The sequence below is a fragment of the Molothrus aeneus genome, chromosome 10 (assembly GCF_037042795.1).
Source record: "Molothrus aeneus isolate 106 chromosome 10, BPBGC_Maene_1.0, whole genome shotgun sequence".
Lineage (NCBI taxonomy): Eukaryota > Metazoa > Chordata > Aves > Passeriformes > Icteridae > Molothrus > Molothrus aeneus.
In genome coordinates this window covers 10,102,568-10,118,612 of record NC_089655.1, presented here as the reverse complement: position 1 = coordinate 10,118,612, position 16,045 = coordinate 10,102,568, and the positions used below count along the sequence as shown (strand labels likewise).

Sequence of the window (16,045 nt, the reverse complement as noted above, 5' to 3'; positions counted from 1 at the left end):
TACTCCACATGCCCTGCTGAACCCCTGCAGTTCTCCATTCTCTACTGCATTTACCTCGTACTATCCAAAAAGCCAAGGTTGGGGAACAGGGAGAGTTACAACTATTTACACTGTGCTAAAATACAGTGGTGAGAGTAAGGGTGTTACTAATACCCTGCAGACCTCCAGTTGCTGGGGATTTCTTCAGTGAATTCCCCAGAGAATGTTGGGAACTGAACTCAACACCACACTCCGTTGAGCAGTCTCCATCAGAAACAAAAGAGAGCCTTCAAGCCTGTTTTAAATATAGCAACAGGACAAAACCAGACATTTAAGTACAGAAAACTTGCAGCATGTTTTATAAGTTGCCTGTCCCCAGCTTGGTATCTCCAACGTTTAAAAAACAAAACCAAAAAGAAATTACATCCCACATAGGCAGGCAACAGAAGTCAAAAGCATTAGCACAAATGTTTTTACAAGCAGAGGTCAAACCTTTCAGATGCCCTAGAAAAACCTATACAACATTCAGGCAGTCATTTACAAGTGAAATGTCTTACCTTGAAGAATTTTTGTGTTTATCTCAAATGGATTCGTCTGTCCTTTTTAAAAAAAGTCAATCTCACTGTATTTATTCCTGTTATCTTGAAAGCTGTTAGAATTTTCTTCTCCAGCTGGTCAGAAACCTTTAAGCTTGCAGTTTATATATACAATGTACTTACATTATTTGCTTAGTTCCAGTATTACACTTGAACTGTAGCCAAATTTATTTCTGTTTAAAACACCAACTACTTTGATGCAGTTATACTCTCCTTGAATCTTATCACTGTTACAGAGGAAGACAAGCCAGACATTTTTCCCTCTATAAGTTTCACTGTAGTATGGCAGGAAATATTTCTGTAAATTAAAAAAAAAATTTAATATTCCACAGGAGCTCTTACTGATATGTATCAGTTTTTAATAAAGAGAGGGCTATTACATCTGTGGTCCCTTGGCCTGCTGTTACACACTCTGTTCAGACCACAACTAAGGCTTGTTCAGAGCCTGTCGTTAGTTACCCATAATAAGGTGTCTTTTACTGCAAACCTTCTCTCCAATAACTACCCTTCCTAGTGCTTCCAGTGTCCTTCATGACATACTCTATCCAAACAATCCAAACCTCACCTAACACTCTCCTGTGTGACAAGTCACTTCACTTGAGCCAGAACAGCGAGCTTCATCACAAGGGCAAAAAGAAACACATCCAAGTGAGGCATGTGAAAATTTTAAGCTTAGCTCACCTTTAAACACATTGCTGTGGACAACTCATCTGTGTACAGGACACAGTGTGTACATTTTCATCCAGTACATGTTACTGCACAGAAATAATGCTACACAGGGGTTTTTTTCTAATATTTATTTTTTCACCTGCAAACTGTAGCAAAACATGATCAGCTTTATTATGCAGACAGGTATCCCTCTAACATTAGAGATTTAGGCATGTATAAATAGAAGAGCTCTTAGGAAAGGAAAACATTTTGAGAAATGAACAAACCTTCAATTTAACTTCGTGACTTCCAATACCAATGGTTAAAATGATGCAGCTCATTCATTCCAAGAGATACAACAGCACCTTAAAGTGGCTGATTATTCCCCAGTAACATTTTTCACATAACAATGTGTTAAAGTTACAAATACTGATATGCACAAATAGCTATTTTCTAAGAAAAATATGTACAGTACTGCAGCATAATGAGTGTGGTATCTGCAATAACTTATTAGCCAATTTTAATACACATGATACCGCTACTTTGTACCTGCCACTTCACAGGTTCAAGGATGTTCCCACAGCCCTCTGTTTTGCACGTTATTACCTGGTGGGGGGTTGGTTTTCTTGCTTTTTGTGTCAGGTGTTTTTTTTTTTTTCCTTTTTGAAACTTTTTAAAGGTACACAATGCAGGCTTTTATTTTTACTTCTTAAAGACTTCTTTTGTGTTTAAAGCTAATATCAGTGAAACAAGACAACAGTGCAAGAGGCGCAGAGATGTTATGTGACCACATAAGAGTTCTTTTGGGTAAAGTGTCTATAAGGCTATAAGAAAGGATTGGTTGATGAGCTTCCTGTTGGAAATTGTCCTGTTGGTGCACCAGCCTGGGGGAAAAGGAACAAAGAAAAATAAGGCAAGTATTTTAATTTTTTTTTCCGTATTGTAAATAATAAATGCAGAATATATTTTAAAAAAATAACCTGCTGGGGAGTACTTCTGTTTTACATTGCAATCTGCTTTCTGCTGCTTCTCTGGAATTACACTACTCTGGGAACATGTATGAAAGTACCTCTGCTTTGATCTGACCATCCTTACAAATGGCATAAATCCAAATAGTGAGCTGCAGTTAGGAGAGTCACATGCTTCCCTCCATTATTAAAAGCAAGAAAACCCCCTAATCTTTGTGTATCTCTAAATTAAGTGTTACAGACTATTCTTCTTTGGACATACAGAAGTCACTGACATGCAACAACTCACCATAAAAGGGTTACTAGATACTCCAACAGCTGCAACTTGTCCAAAAGGAGTTACTACAGGCTTTGCTTGCCCAAATGTAGCAAAACCTGCTCCTTGGAAAGAAAAGCAAAAGAATATTAATACTAGTAAACAATGTTCAAAGAGTTCTTTGCTGCAGCTCCCAGCCAAAATTAAGTGTAAGTTTGAACTGCAGAATCAGCAGGACTGATCCTACTTAAACATGATCAGGAATGTAAGTGTAAAACACTGTGGCTGAGCTTTTTGTTTTCAACTGCCCACACCTCATCAATCTCCAATTTCTACATATGCACTTTTTTCAATGTTGTATCATATAAATTCAGGGAGAAAATACTTTCCAATTTTCTCTTGCCTGTGTTCTATGAAGTTAGAGAAAGTGTAATAGTGTGTTGCAGACATTCCCAAACAGCCCTTCTTGCCTAAAACCCCTTTAAGCCTGGGAATACTTACCATTTTAGTATGAGATTTTGGTAAAATTTCAGTTTGGTAATTAGGCAATTGCACACAGCCAAGTCAGAAGGCTAATCTACAGAGCCAGAACGGTGTGGGAACACCTCATCAACATTACTATCAAGTTCATGCAGAAATAAGTATCTACCCATTATTGCCAACTTATAGACAGAGCATTTTCTCCATGTTTCTGATTTAGACAAGGTTATCTAAAACATGCACACCTACCATTTGGCTGCTGAGCAAAAGCAGTCTGTTGAGGGAAAGCTGCCTGGGTTGGGAACGTGGGCTGCTGGAAGTTGCCACTATAACTAGTAGGAAGACTGTAAGAGGCAGGAGTTCCAAATCCTGCCGGCATGCTCATGGATGCAGTACCAAATGTTGCTGCTGGTAGGCAAAAAAAAACATGCAATTATTTGTAAGAAATAATTTTTTTCATTAAACAAATTACTATAAGGCCATGTTAAAAGTCTTCTAATGCCCTCTGTGACTGGACAAAAGTTTGTTCAACTTCCACAGCCACTGAACTGATTTGTTCCCTTCTATCACCACCACCTGGGTGCATAATTTGCCTTTACACTTTAGAAATGAATGGTGTTATTTAAAATTTAGTAGATCCAGCACATTCAGATATACTTTCTGAAGAGGAAATTATTTTTTCTTCCGAGTGTTATCATATATTTCCCCCACAGTTTTTCTGGTAGAAGTCTGTACACATAAGAAGCAAGCAGGTTCAGGCAGCCTAAGCCCCTCTGTTTTTGTCCAGAGAAAAGCATGAAAGAATTTTCCTACTCCAAGCTGCACTACAGGAGGTTATAAATTAAAAAAAAAAACCAAAAAACAAAGGGATACATGCATCCCCTTTTATCATCCCATCTTTAATGTCTTTAAGGAGATTCTCACCATGCACATTATTTGCACACAAAGTTTCTGTTGCAAACTCTCTTACTGTTGAGGTAGAACTTAAAACAAAAAGAGCCCAAAACTTTTCATCTGATTCTCTGCTGAATATTTTGAGTAAAGAACACACAGCTCATAAGCATTTCCCCATGCCTTCAGCAAATAAACATGAGCACATGAGGTGCAAAAGTACAGTAACAAAACCATTATTCAGTCTTTTGGGAGTTGTTCTTGGAAAGAGAAGTGCATAGGAAGATTTTTGGTACAAATACAGACACCAGGTATTCTATGCTAGTTAAACAGGACTTCTCTTTTGAAATGTTACAAGCAACCTTTTATGCAAGCTCAACTGTTTAAAAAAGCTAATAAAATAAATTTAATGAATATAGCTTAATTATCAGTTGAAGTATTTACCCCAAAAGTGTTCTAGGGCAAGACATTGTACAGACAAAGCGTAGACAAGTGCACACAAAACTATTGTACTAACACTGTTCTCAAGTTACAGTGAGCAGAGCAGCTACTCCACAGCAAACTTGGCTAAAACAGCAAAAGGAAGCACAACAAAATCAGCAGGGGACTTGGGATATCCCAAAAGGCGTCAAACTACTGTTGGCAGAAACTTCAACAGTCATTCATAAGCACTATATGGTGACCATGGATGATACCAATAATGGTTTTGTTTTGGTTGCTTGATAGGATGTCTATGTATGCTCTTCTCTCCCTCTGCCCTGTTGCCAAATACCCACACCCACTCCATTTTTAAGAAGTCTTCCACAATTCTTTGTGCAGAGAACCAGATAGCTGTCAATAAGCTTTTACAAGCAAGAACAATTAGCCACAAGAAACTTGATACCAAATGTGGCCACCTACCAAAATGAGCCTGAGGAAATATGTGAGAGTGCATTGCTCCCGAGAGGCCTTATGGAAGCCACAAAGAGACCAGACAATGTCAAATCATTTATACACTCTTGAACAGTCATTTCTTAGTTTTATATATATAGAGAGAGAAATAGATACACATATATGTACCAAACAGTTCATCAGTAGCATGACCAGCAATAGATTAGTATTAGAAAACCATCAGAAATAAGCTCTACAAAACAGATATCCCATGTACTAAATAGCAAAGTTCATGCAGGAAGAACACATAAAAGGACAAGCCATAAGTTTACACCTTACACTGAAAGGGGATGAACATTATCTTTACTTATAGACATTATCTCTATTACCTAGTGTGGAACATCAGGATGCTGCCAAAGGCTTGGAACCTCAGCAAGCCAGGGACAGCTGCATAGAAGGTGGAAGGATAGAGGTGCCATACTCAAAGAAATTTATCTGAAGAGGCTACAAATTCTTAACGATGATCCAAACTAGCCCATTTAGGAATGGGATTAAAATAAAGAAAAAGGGTATTTTGGGCATTAAATATCTGAACAAATTTAGCTGCGTAGTATCTCAAAATGGATTGAAAACAGAAATAACTTCAGCAGAGGACAAAAATTTATCAAATCAGTGTTTAACTCTGCTTACCTAAATCATTGAGCAAACCACATCTCAAATGTCAAAATGCACACATCAGCAGACTTCTGTTGAAGTCCAGCTGACAGATAAAAGTGTCAAAATTTAGCAGTTGCTCTGGAGAGGAAAATCAGCATAACCTAGCAGCCATCTAATCCAAGTTCATAGTTTTAAAGAAGTAGAAGTTTGCTTTCTTAGAAAGTGATTAAGTTTTGCCCACAGAATTATGATTCTACAGAATCATCCCACAGAAAATTAATATAAAAAATGAATGTAAAGATTAAACATATGCCTTAAAAAAGAGACGCTAATGTACTAATTAAGTGGACTGGTGAGGAGCTAGCATCCCAAGAGCCTTGGCATGGCTCTGGCTCCAGCTCTTTGGTTTTGAGAGCTTTCAACACTTCGAAATAAAGAAAGAAATTAAAAAGAAGGGCTTTCAAGATCCCTGATTTCAGGGCTACCTTCTATAAAGCATGCTCTAAAGCCAAGGTTATAGTCTTGGAAGGAAGCCAGCTGGTGATACATACACTACAAACAGGTAGAGCTCAAACAGATCATTTTGACATTTTTCATCGCCACCATTTGAAATCCTAGAATTGCACCTCAACACTGAGCAAACACACAACATGTCAAACAGACTAGGGACAGATAATACAGAAAATCTTTAAGACACATATTACACAGATACAGGAAAAAAGAATCAATGCAATTCTTTAAAGAAAGTTCCTCAAACACTCAGTGTATTTTTTCCTAACCTGTTGCTCCTCGGCTATTGGTCTGGAATGGATTTGTTGAAGGTGCCACTGGTGCAACAGGGGCAGCTACAAATGGATTTGTGGAAGGTGTTGCTGAAAGATTAAAGACATTTTACTAAGTAAGCATTTCTCTAACAGCAAATCTCACTCACATGAAGTCTATACAGCCTTTATACGAAGACATATAAATACCTAAAATTAGGCCAAAAATCAGGAATTTATAAGATACATTCAAAATATAGTTATTTTGACAGAAATACTTTTTTGTTAATAGTACTTTTATTAGCTTCAATAGTAGTGGTATCAAAGCAGAGCATTATCAAGTAAAAATTAGTTGATTGCTTGCTTACAGTCCCCAAAGGGTGTTAGTAACACTTCCATACCTCCAAATGGAGCAGGCACGCTTGAAGATGCAGGCTGTGTCTGTGCTGTAGCAGCTACAGGTACTGTTCCAAAAGCATTGCTGGAAATAATTTATACAATTCATTCAGTGAAGTCAGAATTGCTTGTTTAATAATTAAATACAATTTACAGTTACTGCTGGCATGTAAAAGAAAGGGGATGAACACTTATGTGCAGTTTGCAGACTGCAATGTACCTCCCTGATGCCAAGGTCAGACACTCTCACTAGTGCTGAGCAATAGAAAGTCATCTCCACCAACAGCAGGAGAAGGAATATAGAGCCAAGGCCAACAGCATAACGGTTGCAAAGCAAAAGCCTTAGGGGCACTTGCAATGCCAAGCCCCTAACAGGCATTTGGTATTTGTTACTTCAGTGATCCAGAAATGGGTGGCACTATTTACATTAAAAATATCTGAATTCTTTTTTCAGGGATGATCCTCTGATTTTGCGTATGCGTGCAAGTGCTCTGTAGAGCAAAGTGCTACCATCTAACAGGTTTAGCATGTCATGACTAGAAAGGCGCAGAGAACATTCCGCTGACAGTATTCCTAGAGTCAGCCATCCCTCAGTCCAGCCGTTATTGAAAACAAGAGATGCAGTTTCAGCACTACCTTAAACTCATTCAATGCTTCCTCATTTAGATAAGAACTGCCAGATTTGAGAAACGCCTTCCAGCTGTTGAGCGCTGCTGCAGGCAGGGAGCAGCCCGGCAGCGTACCTGCTGACGTTACTGGTGGCAGTGTAGGCGTTGCTGGAGGTGGCCGTGGAGCTGAAGACGCTGTCCAGCTCCGCCAGCGCCGCGTACTTGTCTGAAGATGCACTTGACTGGTTGGGGGCTGACAGGGCAGGGCCTGCTGAGGACACTGCTGTGCTGAAGCCACTTCCCTGCTCACTCCCACCTAGAAGGAAAGCAAGCAGATGAAGCATACTGGAGATGGTTTCACTTCCTGCCCTGCTGACATTGAGAACTAAATGAAAGTTCACAGATGGTTGCAGACTTAAAAATTAAATATGCGCTAGGGCATAGAGGAAAAAGTATTTTACAAGCCATTAGCTGTTAGCAAAACGTCCTGCCTCTATAGGTACTCTGCAACCCCAAAGAGCTTTTGTTTTCCTAGAAAAATAATCCATTCATCTTCAACTAGAAAATGAACAGAAGACCTAACCTCAAAATAATCCATTTCAGAACAAACCTCTGGAGTACAAATGAACATAAGTTTTAACACAGCATTCGAGAAGAACTACATTTGAGTAACAGAGTAACTAGTTTTTTCTCCTCAATTTACTATCAACTAAATCCAAATATCACTGCTACTATTTTATTGTTTTTGTGGCAGAGAGGTAAGAAGGCTGCTCTGGTAGCTCTTTGCAATAACTGCAGCTCTCCATTCCAGAGCATCCACTACAGGTTGTAGTACAAATATAAAATATGTATTTGTATTTTATGTTTTCATTATTGAAGTAATGATTATTTAGATATTTTAATTTTGAATTATTCATCTCAATGGGAAATAGGTTCCCAAAAAGCAGTCTTCTAATGGCATCCTTTTGGAATGATGTCTTAAAACTAATATCTTGCACATTTAAGGGTACGTTAACACAAAATTGCGCTGATCACTTAGAGAAGGGAAATTTTGAAATACTGTTACAGTACTTTGACAAGGACAGCCATCCTTGTGGTAACTATACACATATAGAATAACCATGGCAAACAGTAAAGTTTAATACCTTGCCCTGCACTGAAGATATTATCTAAATTAGCAAGAGCTGCATATTTGTCAGCTGACTGAAGATTCAGTTTATTCACTGCAGCTTTACTGGCTGCAGTTGCTGTGGCGTTGCTCTGAGAAGCATTGAAGGATCCAAAATCAGCACTGGAGGATTTGGGGAAGTTATCAAAGTGAGCAAAATTAGCATTCACTGATCCAGCACTTCCACCTGTAACAAATTAAGTTAAACATGATCAATGCTGCGAAGTTAGAAAGTCTCTCCAACTGTAACTGATGGCACAATAACCCTCCCTTTGTGGTTATGTGAGGCAATGTGTTTGCCTGTCCCATCCTACCCCTTTAAGGCTCTTTCCCATTTCCTTCAAAGTTCAGTGGGCCATCAGAAAAAAATTATATTGCAGTGTTTTGACTGCATATCAGGGATAAACACCCCAAACTTCAACACTTTAAATCACAATCATAATTTGATCCTGAAAACTATATGCTATTTTTAGCTGTTAAAAGTATTTTCAACAATAAAAGCTTCCTGGAAAAAGATTTATTTGTCTTAATCTTTAATACTCAAAATACAGAAGCTTCATTTCCCTACCATATGTGGCTAACAAATAACTATTTACATTTGCTTAGTGGTTCAATGTTTAGTCATTTCAGATGTCAGCTATAATCCTAAGCAAAAAAAAAAGTGCCTGGAAGTCCAAAAGTTATATGATTTAATGCCCAGGTTTAAAGAGTTTTGTTCTCTGTTCTCAACAATTTTAGACTGCATCCAATCAGAAAAGAGGTTAGGAGGAAGACACAACACAGCTCTTTTATAACAAATATCCACTGAAGTCAGAGATACATAAATCAATTTTATAAATTTGATACGAGTCCATACAACTGAACTTCAGATCAAGTATGACACCACAAGCTTCCATCTCTTCATTGTCCAGACAATTTAATCTAGGCAGGTCACATATTTAAATTAAAATGAGTTGTTCCATTAAGTGCATCACATTTTATAACAGTTGGTTGATGATTCCACTCATACTACAGAACTTTCTAAAACAGAAACACAACTTTCTAAAAGCATAAGCAACAAGTTGAAACATATGCAACAGTAGGAATGGAAGTGCTATACTACAATGGCATAAAATGAAGCAAGCTGAGTTTTCCACTGCGTGGAACTTACTGTGTACAGCCTGGAGAGGAAAAGCTGAAGTAAATTCACCAAAACTGCAGCTAGATGAAAGCGTTCTGAACGCTGGACAGCCAGAAATTGTGTGTGGGTTAAAGTTAACATAAGAAGGGAGAAAGAAAATTTGAAAAAAAAGTTTAAAACAACACCACACTCAAAAGAAAAAAAAAAGGAAAAGAAAGTCAGTCAGCCAAAGATCTAGACAAACAGCAAGTGTAAACTCAAGCAGAAGTTCTAAAGCATGATCAAATTAAAGGAAAGCAAAATAAATCTTAGCAATAGGCTCTACACATGAAGTCAAACATATTGAAGTGTGTGCATATGCTATATATATATGCATAGACACACACTTGTTTGGTACTGTGACATCCTTTTGGATCTACTGAAGTGATTCTCTTAGAAGACAGAGTCAATTCAATACTTATTAAAAGCAGTAGAGTTTATTCTTTTCATAGTTATTTCAAGTGTAGAGCTAACAAACACAGTGCCATAAATCAGACTTCTGAGTAGCATTAGGGGAAAAAAAAAAATCAACACCAAACACAAGGAATTCATTTTGAGTTTCCCCAGAGCTTCAGATGGCTTGATCACATTAAAGCAGGCAGATGCAAGAAAAACTCAACTTCGGTACCTTTCAACATAAAGGTAAGGATTATTTCAATTAAGGATTAATCAAAAGTGCTAGGACTTCTACCTGTATTTTGGGGCTGAAAAGGAGACTGACTTGCTGTGGGGAAACCTCCAAAATTACTCGAGCCACTAGACTGTCCAAATGCATCAAAGTTTGCAAAACCTGCATTGGCAGAGTTCTGCGCTGTAAATCGCAAAGGAACAAAACATGTTAATGGATATGGGAAATAAACACAAAAACAGATGTTTTAACTGAATTCATGGTCATGACAGCCTTCAAGGGTTATGTCCTACCATGTGCTGCTTTTGACATGAAGAAAATTACACATTATTCTACAATTGAAAGTTGTCTTTGAACAAGCTCTCACAAATCACCTTCACAGAGCTATATCAGTTAATGCTACTTCTGTCCTTCCCACACAAGCTGCTGCTCACAACTGCATGACCCAATGGAATCCACTCCAGCTTAACCCTCAGTGCTTGCAGTGCTGGCTGCTCAGGAAAAAGCAGCCATAAAGTACAGAATACCTAGTTTCCAAAACTAGAACTTGTGGGCTAATTGAACATTTCTTTGTGCATAAAAATCAGAAGATATTCTTGTAACATATTGGCAATTCAAATTCCTCATACACCAAGTGCTTCTTCCTCAGGTGAATTTTGGTTGGCACAGCTTGAATAGTTTGGGCTAGGTTTATACATTCATTTAACTGAAAAATTCAGCCTTTAAAAAAACTAAATCAGAGTACAGAAATAGAAAATCAATGCTGGTGGCAAGAAGATAGCATTCATAGTGTATCCACAGAATTAAATCCAAGGAAATTTCAAATAAAATTTCAGTTTTTGCCTTCCTTTTGTTCCATACTCTAGGGAAATAAAAGTTAATACTAATCTAATTTTGACCAGCTGGACATGCAAGCATCTATAGACTCAACAGGAATTGCACACCTAGCTGGTAAGTTCCACAGAAGCCCTTAACCTCTATTATAAGCAAGACAGGAAAAAATGTTTTTAATCAAATGCAAACCAAATCTTTTTATAAAGATAACTTGAATTACTATCTAAAGAAAGCTCACACAACACCTTCTGGAATAACAGATGGCAATACATTATATTTTTAGGTTAGAATTTGTTTATTCTGGAGAGATTTTGCAGATTAAGTATATACAAAGAGAATAAATTATGCTGATTGCTGAAGTGCTATAACTTAATAATCTGATAGTGCTAATTAAAAGCTGTATTATTTAAATTAATTTCTATTAAAAAATATCTGTACTACAAACTTAGAAACTAAAAGGACATTTTAATACAAACTACTGTACTCCACAATGCTGCTAATATAAATTAGCAGGAAAGTGCCTGCACTTTCCTTCCCAGAGTACCCTGGGAGAGGGTGAGGTTTGGCTGGACTCAATACCACATTTAACAAATCATGTGCATAAGCATTAGGTTACAGAGCATGGTTTTGGCAGCAGGGAGCAGCCAGGGTGGTCCCTGTGAGGAGTGAACAGAAACTGCCCCCATTGCTGCACAGCTGCTGCAGCTCCAAGACTGCCCCACCACTGCCCAAAGCTAAGGATACCAGCAGTGCTGGCTGGGGCACTGTGTTTAAAAAGGTTATAAACCAGTGTGCAGCAGCTGTGGCAGAGAGGAGTGAAGAAAATGCAAGAGAAATCACTGCAGTTACCAAGGTCAGCTAAGAGGGAGGGAAGGACATGCTCCAGGCCCATGGAGAAGACCATGGTAAGGAAGGCTGTCCCCCACTGCAGCCCACGAAGGACCATGGTGTAATACACTCACACTGCAGCCCTGGAGGAGCCATGCCAGAGCAGGTAGGGAGGGCATGAGGAGGCTGGAGCTCATGGAAAGCTGCTGCTGGAGCAGTTTTCTGGCAGGAGCTGTGACCCTGCCTGAAGGACAGCACCCCATGGAAAGGACCCACACTGGAGCAGGGGAACAGCATGAGGAAGAAGTAGCAACAGAGACAAAATCTTATGATTTAACTGCAATGCCCATTCCTCAGCCCCCTCATGGGGAGGAGCTAAAATGGTCAGGAGTGAAATTACGCCTCACAAGAAGGGATGAAGGTGGGTTTCATTTTATTCTTTTACTATCCTACTCTATTACTGTCAATAAATAAATCAAGTCTGGTTTGCCCAGTTACTTTCTCTTGACTCAGCAGCTTTTTGGTGTCTTCCCCAACCCTGCTGATGGGAGAGTGAACACACAGCCCCCTGGGCACCTGGAACCCACCACAGCATAAGAGTCAGCAAGGAGAAAAAAAATATCAAAGTGAAAGCAAGATCATGGGAAAGTTATTGAAGTGCGCAAAAAGTTGGCACAAACAGACAAAAAATTACTTCTATGATATCCTCTGTATTGATTCAAACAGCATTTTACAGACTCCAAATCCCTAAGTTTGAGCAGGTTTTGGTGTTTAAACCAGTAGTTTTTTAATAGGAATAGATTAAGAATTTACTTTAAAAATGAAAGTGATACTTTCATCCTAATGCATCAATTGGGGAGACAAGAGACTGATGTTTAGTTGACCAAAGAGGATTAAATATGTAAATGTCACTTCTAGAATAAGGGCAAGATAACTCATTTTAACCACTCACACAAACAGAAAACTATGTCAAGAATCTTAAATGAAATATCTTTTGGGCCCAAATTAAAAACTGGAGAGCATTACATTACAAAACACTTCATTTTACTGTATCAGCTGACACAGAAAGGATGACCTTCAAGTGAGCCCATGTTCAAATAGTACTGCTGTAAAGCCTCTTCAGCAGAGTATTCTGATATTAATCTTGTTTTATTTTATGCAGTAAAATGTCAACCTTTGTGAATGTGACACAAAAGTAAAGACCAGGAAAGACTTGTACTCTCCTGCACCTGAACAATACATAAATTGCCAATTCCAAAATCCAGTTCTCCACACAAAAACCCAAGAACAATCCTAAGTAAGCTCAGGAACTGCAGAGGGTTGCAGATTGCAATGGATTTACAGCTGCTCTTGACACTGCAGACCAACAAGGCAGTACAAAAGCCAGTTGGCTACAGCCAGGGATGACAACACCAGTCATGGCAATGCCAGCTGCTCCTACAATCTCTGCAGTTTCCTCTGTGAGCTTAGTACTACCTCCTATGTAATAAAGGCATGAAACACTGCAAAACAGAAAAAAAAGCTAAAATAAAATCTACATATACCTAAAGTAAAAAAAACAGCTCTACAAAATAACTCTTATACTATTTTGTTTTTCTAGATAATGCCTCTTCTTCCATGTTATCTGTAATAGAGTTGTGTTGTGTCACTACACCTTTATAAAATCTTTTGTGCAGGTCATCTATTCCATTAGTTTTTAAGAAATTTACATGCCAAAATTTTTGATCCTTGTTGTGATTACCAATCTATAAACCACAGACAAATCAAAATCTCGATTTTGCAGAAATTACAGAACTTTGTAAATTAAATACCAATAGCAAACATAAGGTCAGTATGTTTCCCCTTCAATAAGCAACAACATCCTGAACCAGCTTAATACATTAAAGAACTTGGAAAGTAGAAACATATCACAAATTGTAGTTCCTGCATAATTTTCAAGATTTACACCTACACTTCACAGATTACAGCACAAGTTTGTTAATATTTTCTTATCAGCTGCCACACTCAGTAACTTATACTGAGGGATCTTAAGTTTGCTGGTCTCTTCAGTGATTTAGTTGGTATTGTGTACAGGAAGGGAAAAAACTCCATCCTTTATACACACAGCTAAAACCAAGCCCTAAAACAAGAAGACCAGACCGTAAACTTCAAGAAAGTAGTGCTGGGCTAAGTGCAAATTCTCCCATCCTCCTTAGCAGTGTGTAATTGCTAACAAAAATTACATGTTTATACAGCTCCTTAATGAGCATTTCAAACTCATTTTTGCCAAAGCTGGCAGACTGATCAACCCTCCTTGTGTTCCAAAAGGAAGAGTCTGTAACATTTTGTTATTCATTTCACTAACACTAGCCTGTACTTACTGCACACAAGATATGCCTTACAAGCATTGTACTACAGCAAGTCAGAAAACACCCTCAGGTAGCAAGTCTGCAATGCATGTTCAGCTATCACACACTCAGAATCAGGTTTCTGCCTTTTAGAAACTTATTTACTAGCCCTGATACTGCTTGGGGCTCTAAAACTTATGGTAAGAAGTCATGGGAATGACCACAATGGTTAGTTTGTGACCAGAAATTAACAGACTCTCTCCTCAGATTTTATTTATTCTGGAGTGTTCCTATAGCTCTCTATCCTTCTAAAAATTACCCAGCAGAGACGCAATGGAATTTTACCTAGATTTGGAACACAGTATTGAAATACTGCTTTAATGGAATTTTCATCTCCTAAAAAGCACAAAGAATAATAAAGGGTATATAAATAAAGAATCATTCAGCAACAAGTTTGGAAAGAAATTATTAGAAAAAAATAACCATCTGCAGCCTTTTCAGTAACACTATGCAGCACTGGCCAGCAGAAGTTCTCCCAGTTAAAAACACCCCTGAAATTACGATTAACATGAAATCTAATTTTTAGGATTTTACAGAACACACAGAATAACAATTGCTGCTGCAGTGTTACTGAATTCAGACATTTATTTTACATTAATTTGGATAAATCTTGGTATTTTGCTCAGCTCCTCAGGTGTGAACCTTAAGTCCAGCCTATGATAGTTTATCTTGGCTGTTAACAGTTTCAGGACTGATTTGCAAGAAATCTCTCTTATTCTGAGTAGCTTAGCAGCATCACAGTTTCACTCAGAACAACCAGATGAAAAGCCCATTCAGACCAGGCAGGCAAAGGTACTTTCCCACAACTACAAGGCAAGCTAGCAACAAGAAACTTCAGTGACCACAGAATTGACTTTGTCTTTAGGATACACTTCTATGGCTCTTGGTCTTTGGCTGGGAAAAGAAACCCCTGAGGGTTCAATATATTTTACTGAAGTCATCCTCTAAGAATTCAAGCCCTATCCTCTTTCCTCAGTCAATACATATGCTCAAGGCTTGTTTATCCTTCCTGAAACTACAGAATACTGCTCACATGGGCAGTACTCAGCTTTCAAACAGAAACACAAAAGATGAGATCACTCTTTAAACTGGGCAAGCCTTGGTTTTTCCTTTGACAAATTGGCAGTTATTATCAATACATTTTAACTCCTTTAAAGTCTCTGTATCTGCTTGCTTTTCATGAATGGTCTTCCTAATAATTTTCAGAAAGAAAATTGAAGGTCTAATATCAGCTTCTCTCAACAATTTATTACTCATCCTCTCACTCTCTCCCCCAAAGAACCTAAAGTTTAGTAGTAGGCAAGAAACAGTGTAATCATACATATCCTAGAGAATAGCTATAGCAACCCCCAATTCCCAAAGCAGAATTGTCAATCTTTATGTCTTCAACCTTTCTTTATAAAGACCTGAAAGAAACTTTCAACAATACAACATTCCTAAGGCACAGAGATTACATACATCTCATGAAGTTTAGTCAAAAGCCATCAAAATTAAAACTACATTTTATACAATTAAAAAGGGTACAGTGGTCCAAATACCTACCTGTATGACTGTTGAAGTGTGCAAAATTAGCAAAATTCGCTGTAGCAGTTGATTGAGGAGGGGCAGCAGCAAAGATATCTGAGCCAAGGTCACTGAGGAGGTCAAATTGTTTCTTTTCTTGTTGCTGCTGTCCTTGAGATCGAACTACAACAGGAGACTACAAACAAGATTTCAATTAGCTAGTACAAAAAGGTGGTATTTTACCAAACTGACATTTACAAAATATTAGAAGGCTAGACTAAGCTTAGTTTCTTTAACAAGAAATTTATTCCTGAAGTTTAAGATGCTGTATGTAGTATGCACCCTCCTCCCACAGTATGAGGAAGACTATATGCTATTACTCTGGCTCTTAAAGGAACTCTTGCAGATTTACATGGTTTAATAGCATC

At 38.1% G+C, this 16,045-nt stretch overlaps 1 protein-coding gene across 8 annotated transcripts in view; it reads right to left on the bottom strand.

The window, feature by feature from the left end:
- Nucleotides 1-1,224: 1,224 nt before the first annotated feature.
- Nucleotides 1,225-16,045, bottom strand: part of AGFG1 (ArfGAP with FG repeats 1) — a 36,622-nt gene continuing 21,801 nt past the window's right edge. For 2 of the 8 annotated variants that reach the window (XM_066556947.1, XM_066556954.1), the window contains exons 5-15: nt 15,657-15,813; nt 10,129-10,248; nt 9,429-9,500; nt 8,256-8,465; nt 7,246-7,426; nt 6,508-6,587; nt 6,125-6,217; nt 4,719-4,766; nt 3,177-3,335; nt 2,481-2,572; nt 1,225-2,107 (exon numbers count right to left, since the gene is read on the bottom strand). In XM_066556947.1, the coding sequence (XP_066413044.1) occupies nt 2,048-2,107; nt 2,481-2,572; nt 3,177-3,335; nt 4,719-4,766; nt 6,125-6,217; nt 6,508-6,587; nt 7,246-7,426; nt 8,256-8,465; nt 9,429-9,500; nt 10,129-10,248; nt 15,657-15,813 (1,272 nt within the window). In that variant the 3' untranslated portion in view covers nt 1,225-2,047. The remainder of the gene's footprint in view (nt 2,108-2,480; nt 2,573-3,176; nt 3,336-4,718; nt 4,767-6,124; nt 6,218-6,507; nt 6,588-7,245; nt 7,427-8,255; nt 8,466-9,428; nt 9,501-10,128; nt 10,249-15,656; nt 15,814-16,045) is intronic. The other 6 variants (XM_066556948.1, XM_066556949.1, XM_066556950.1 and 3 more) reach the window with 6 other exon arrangements.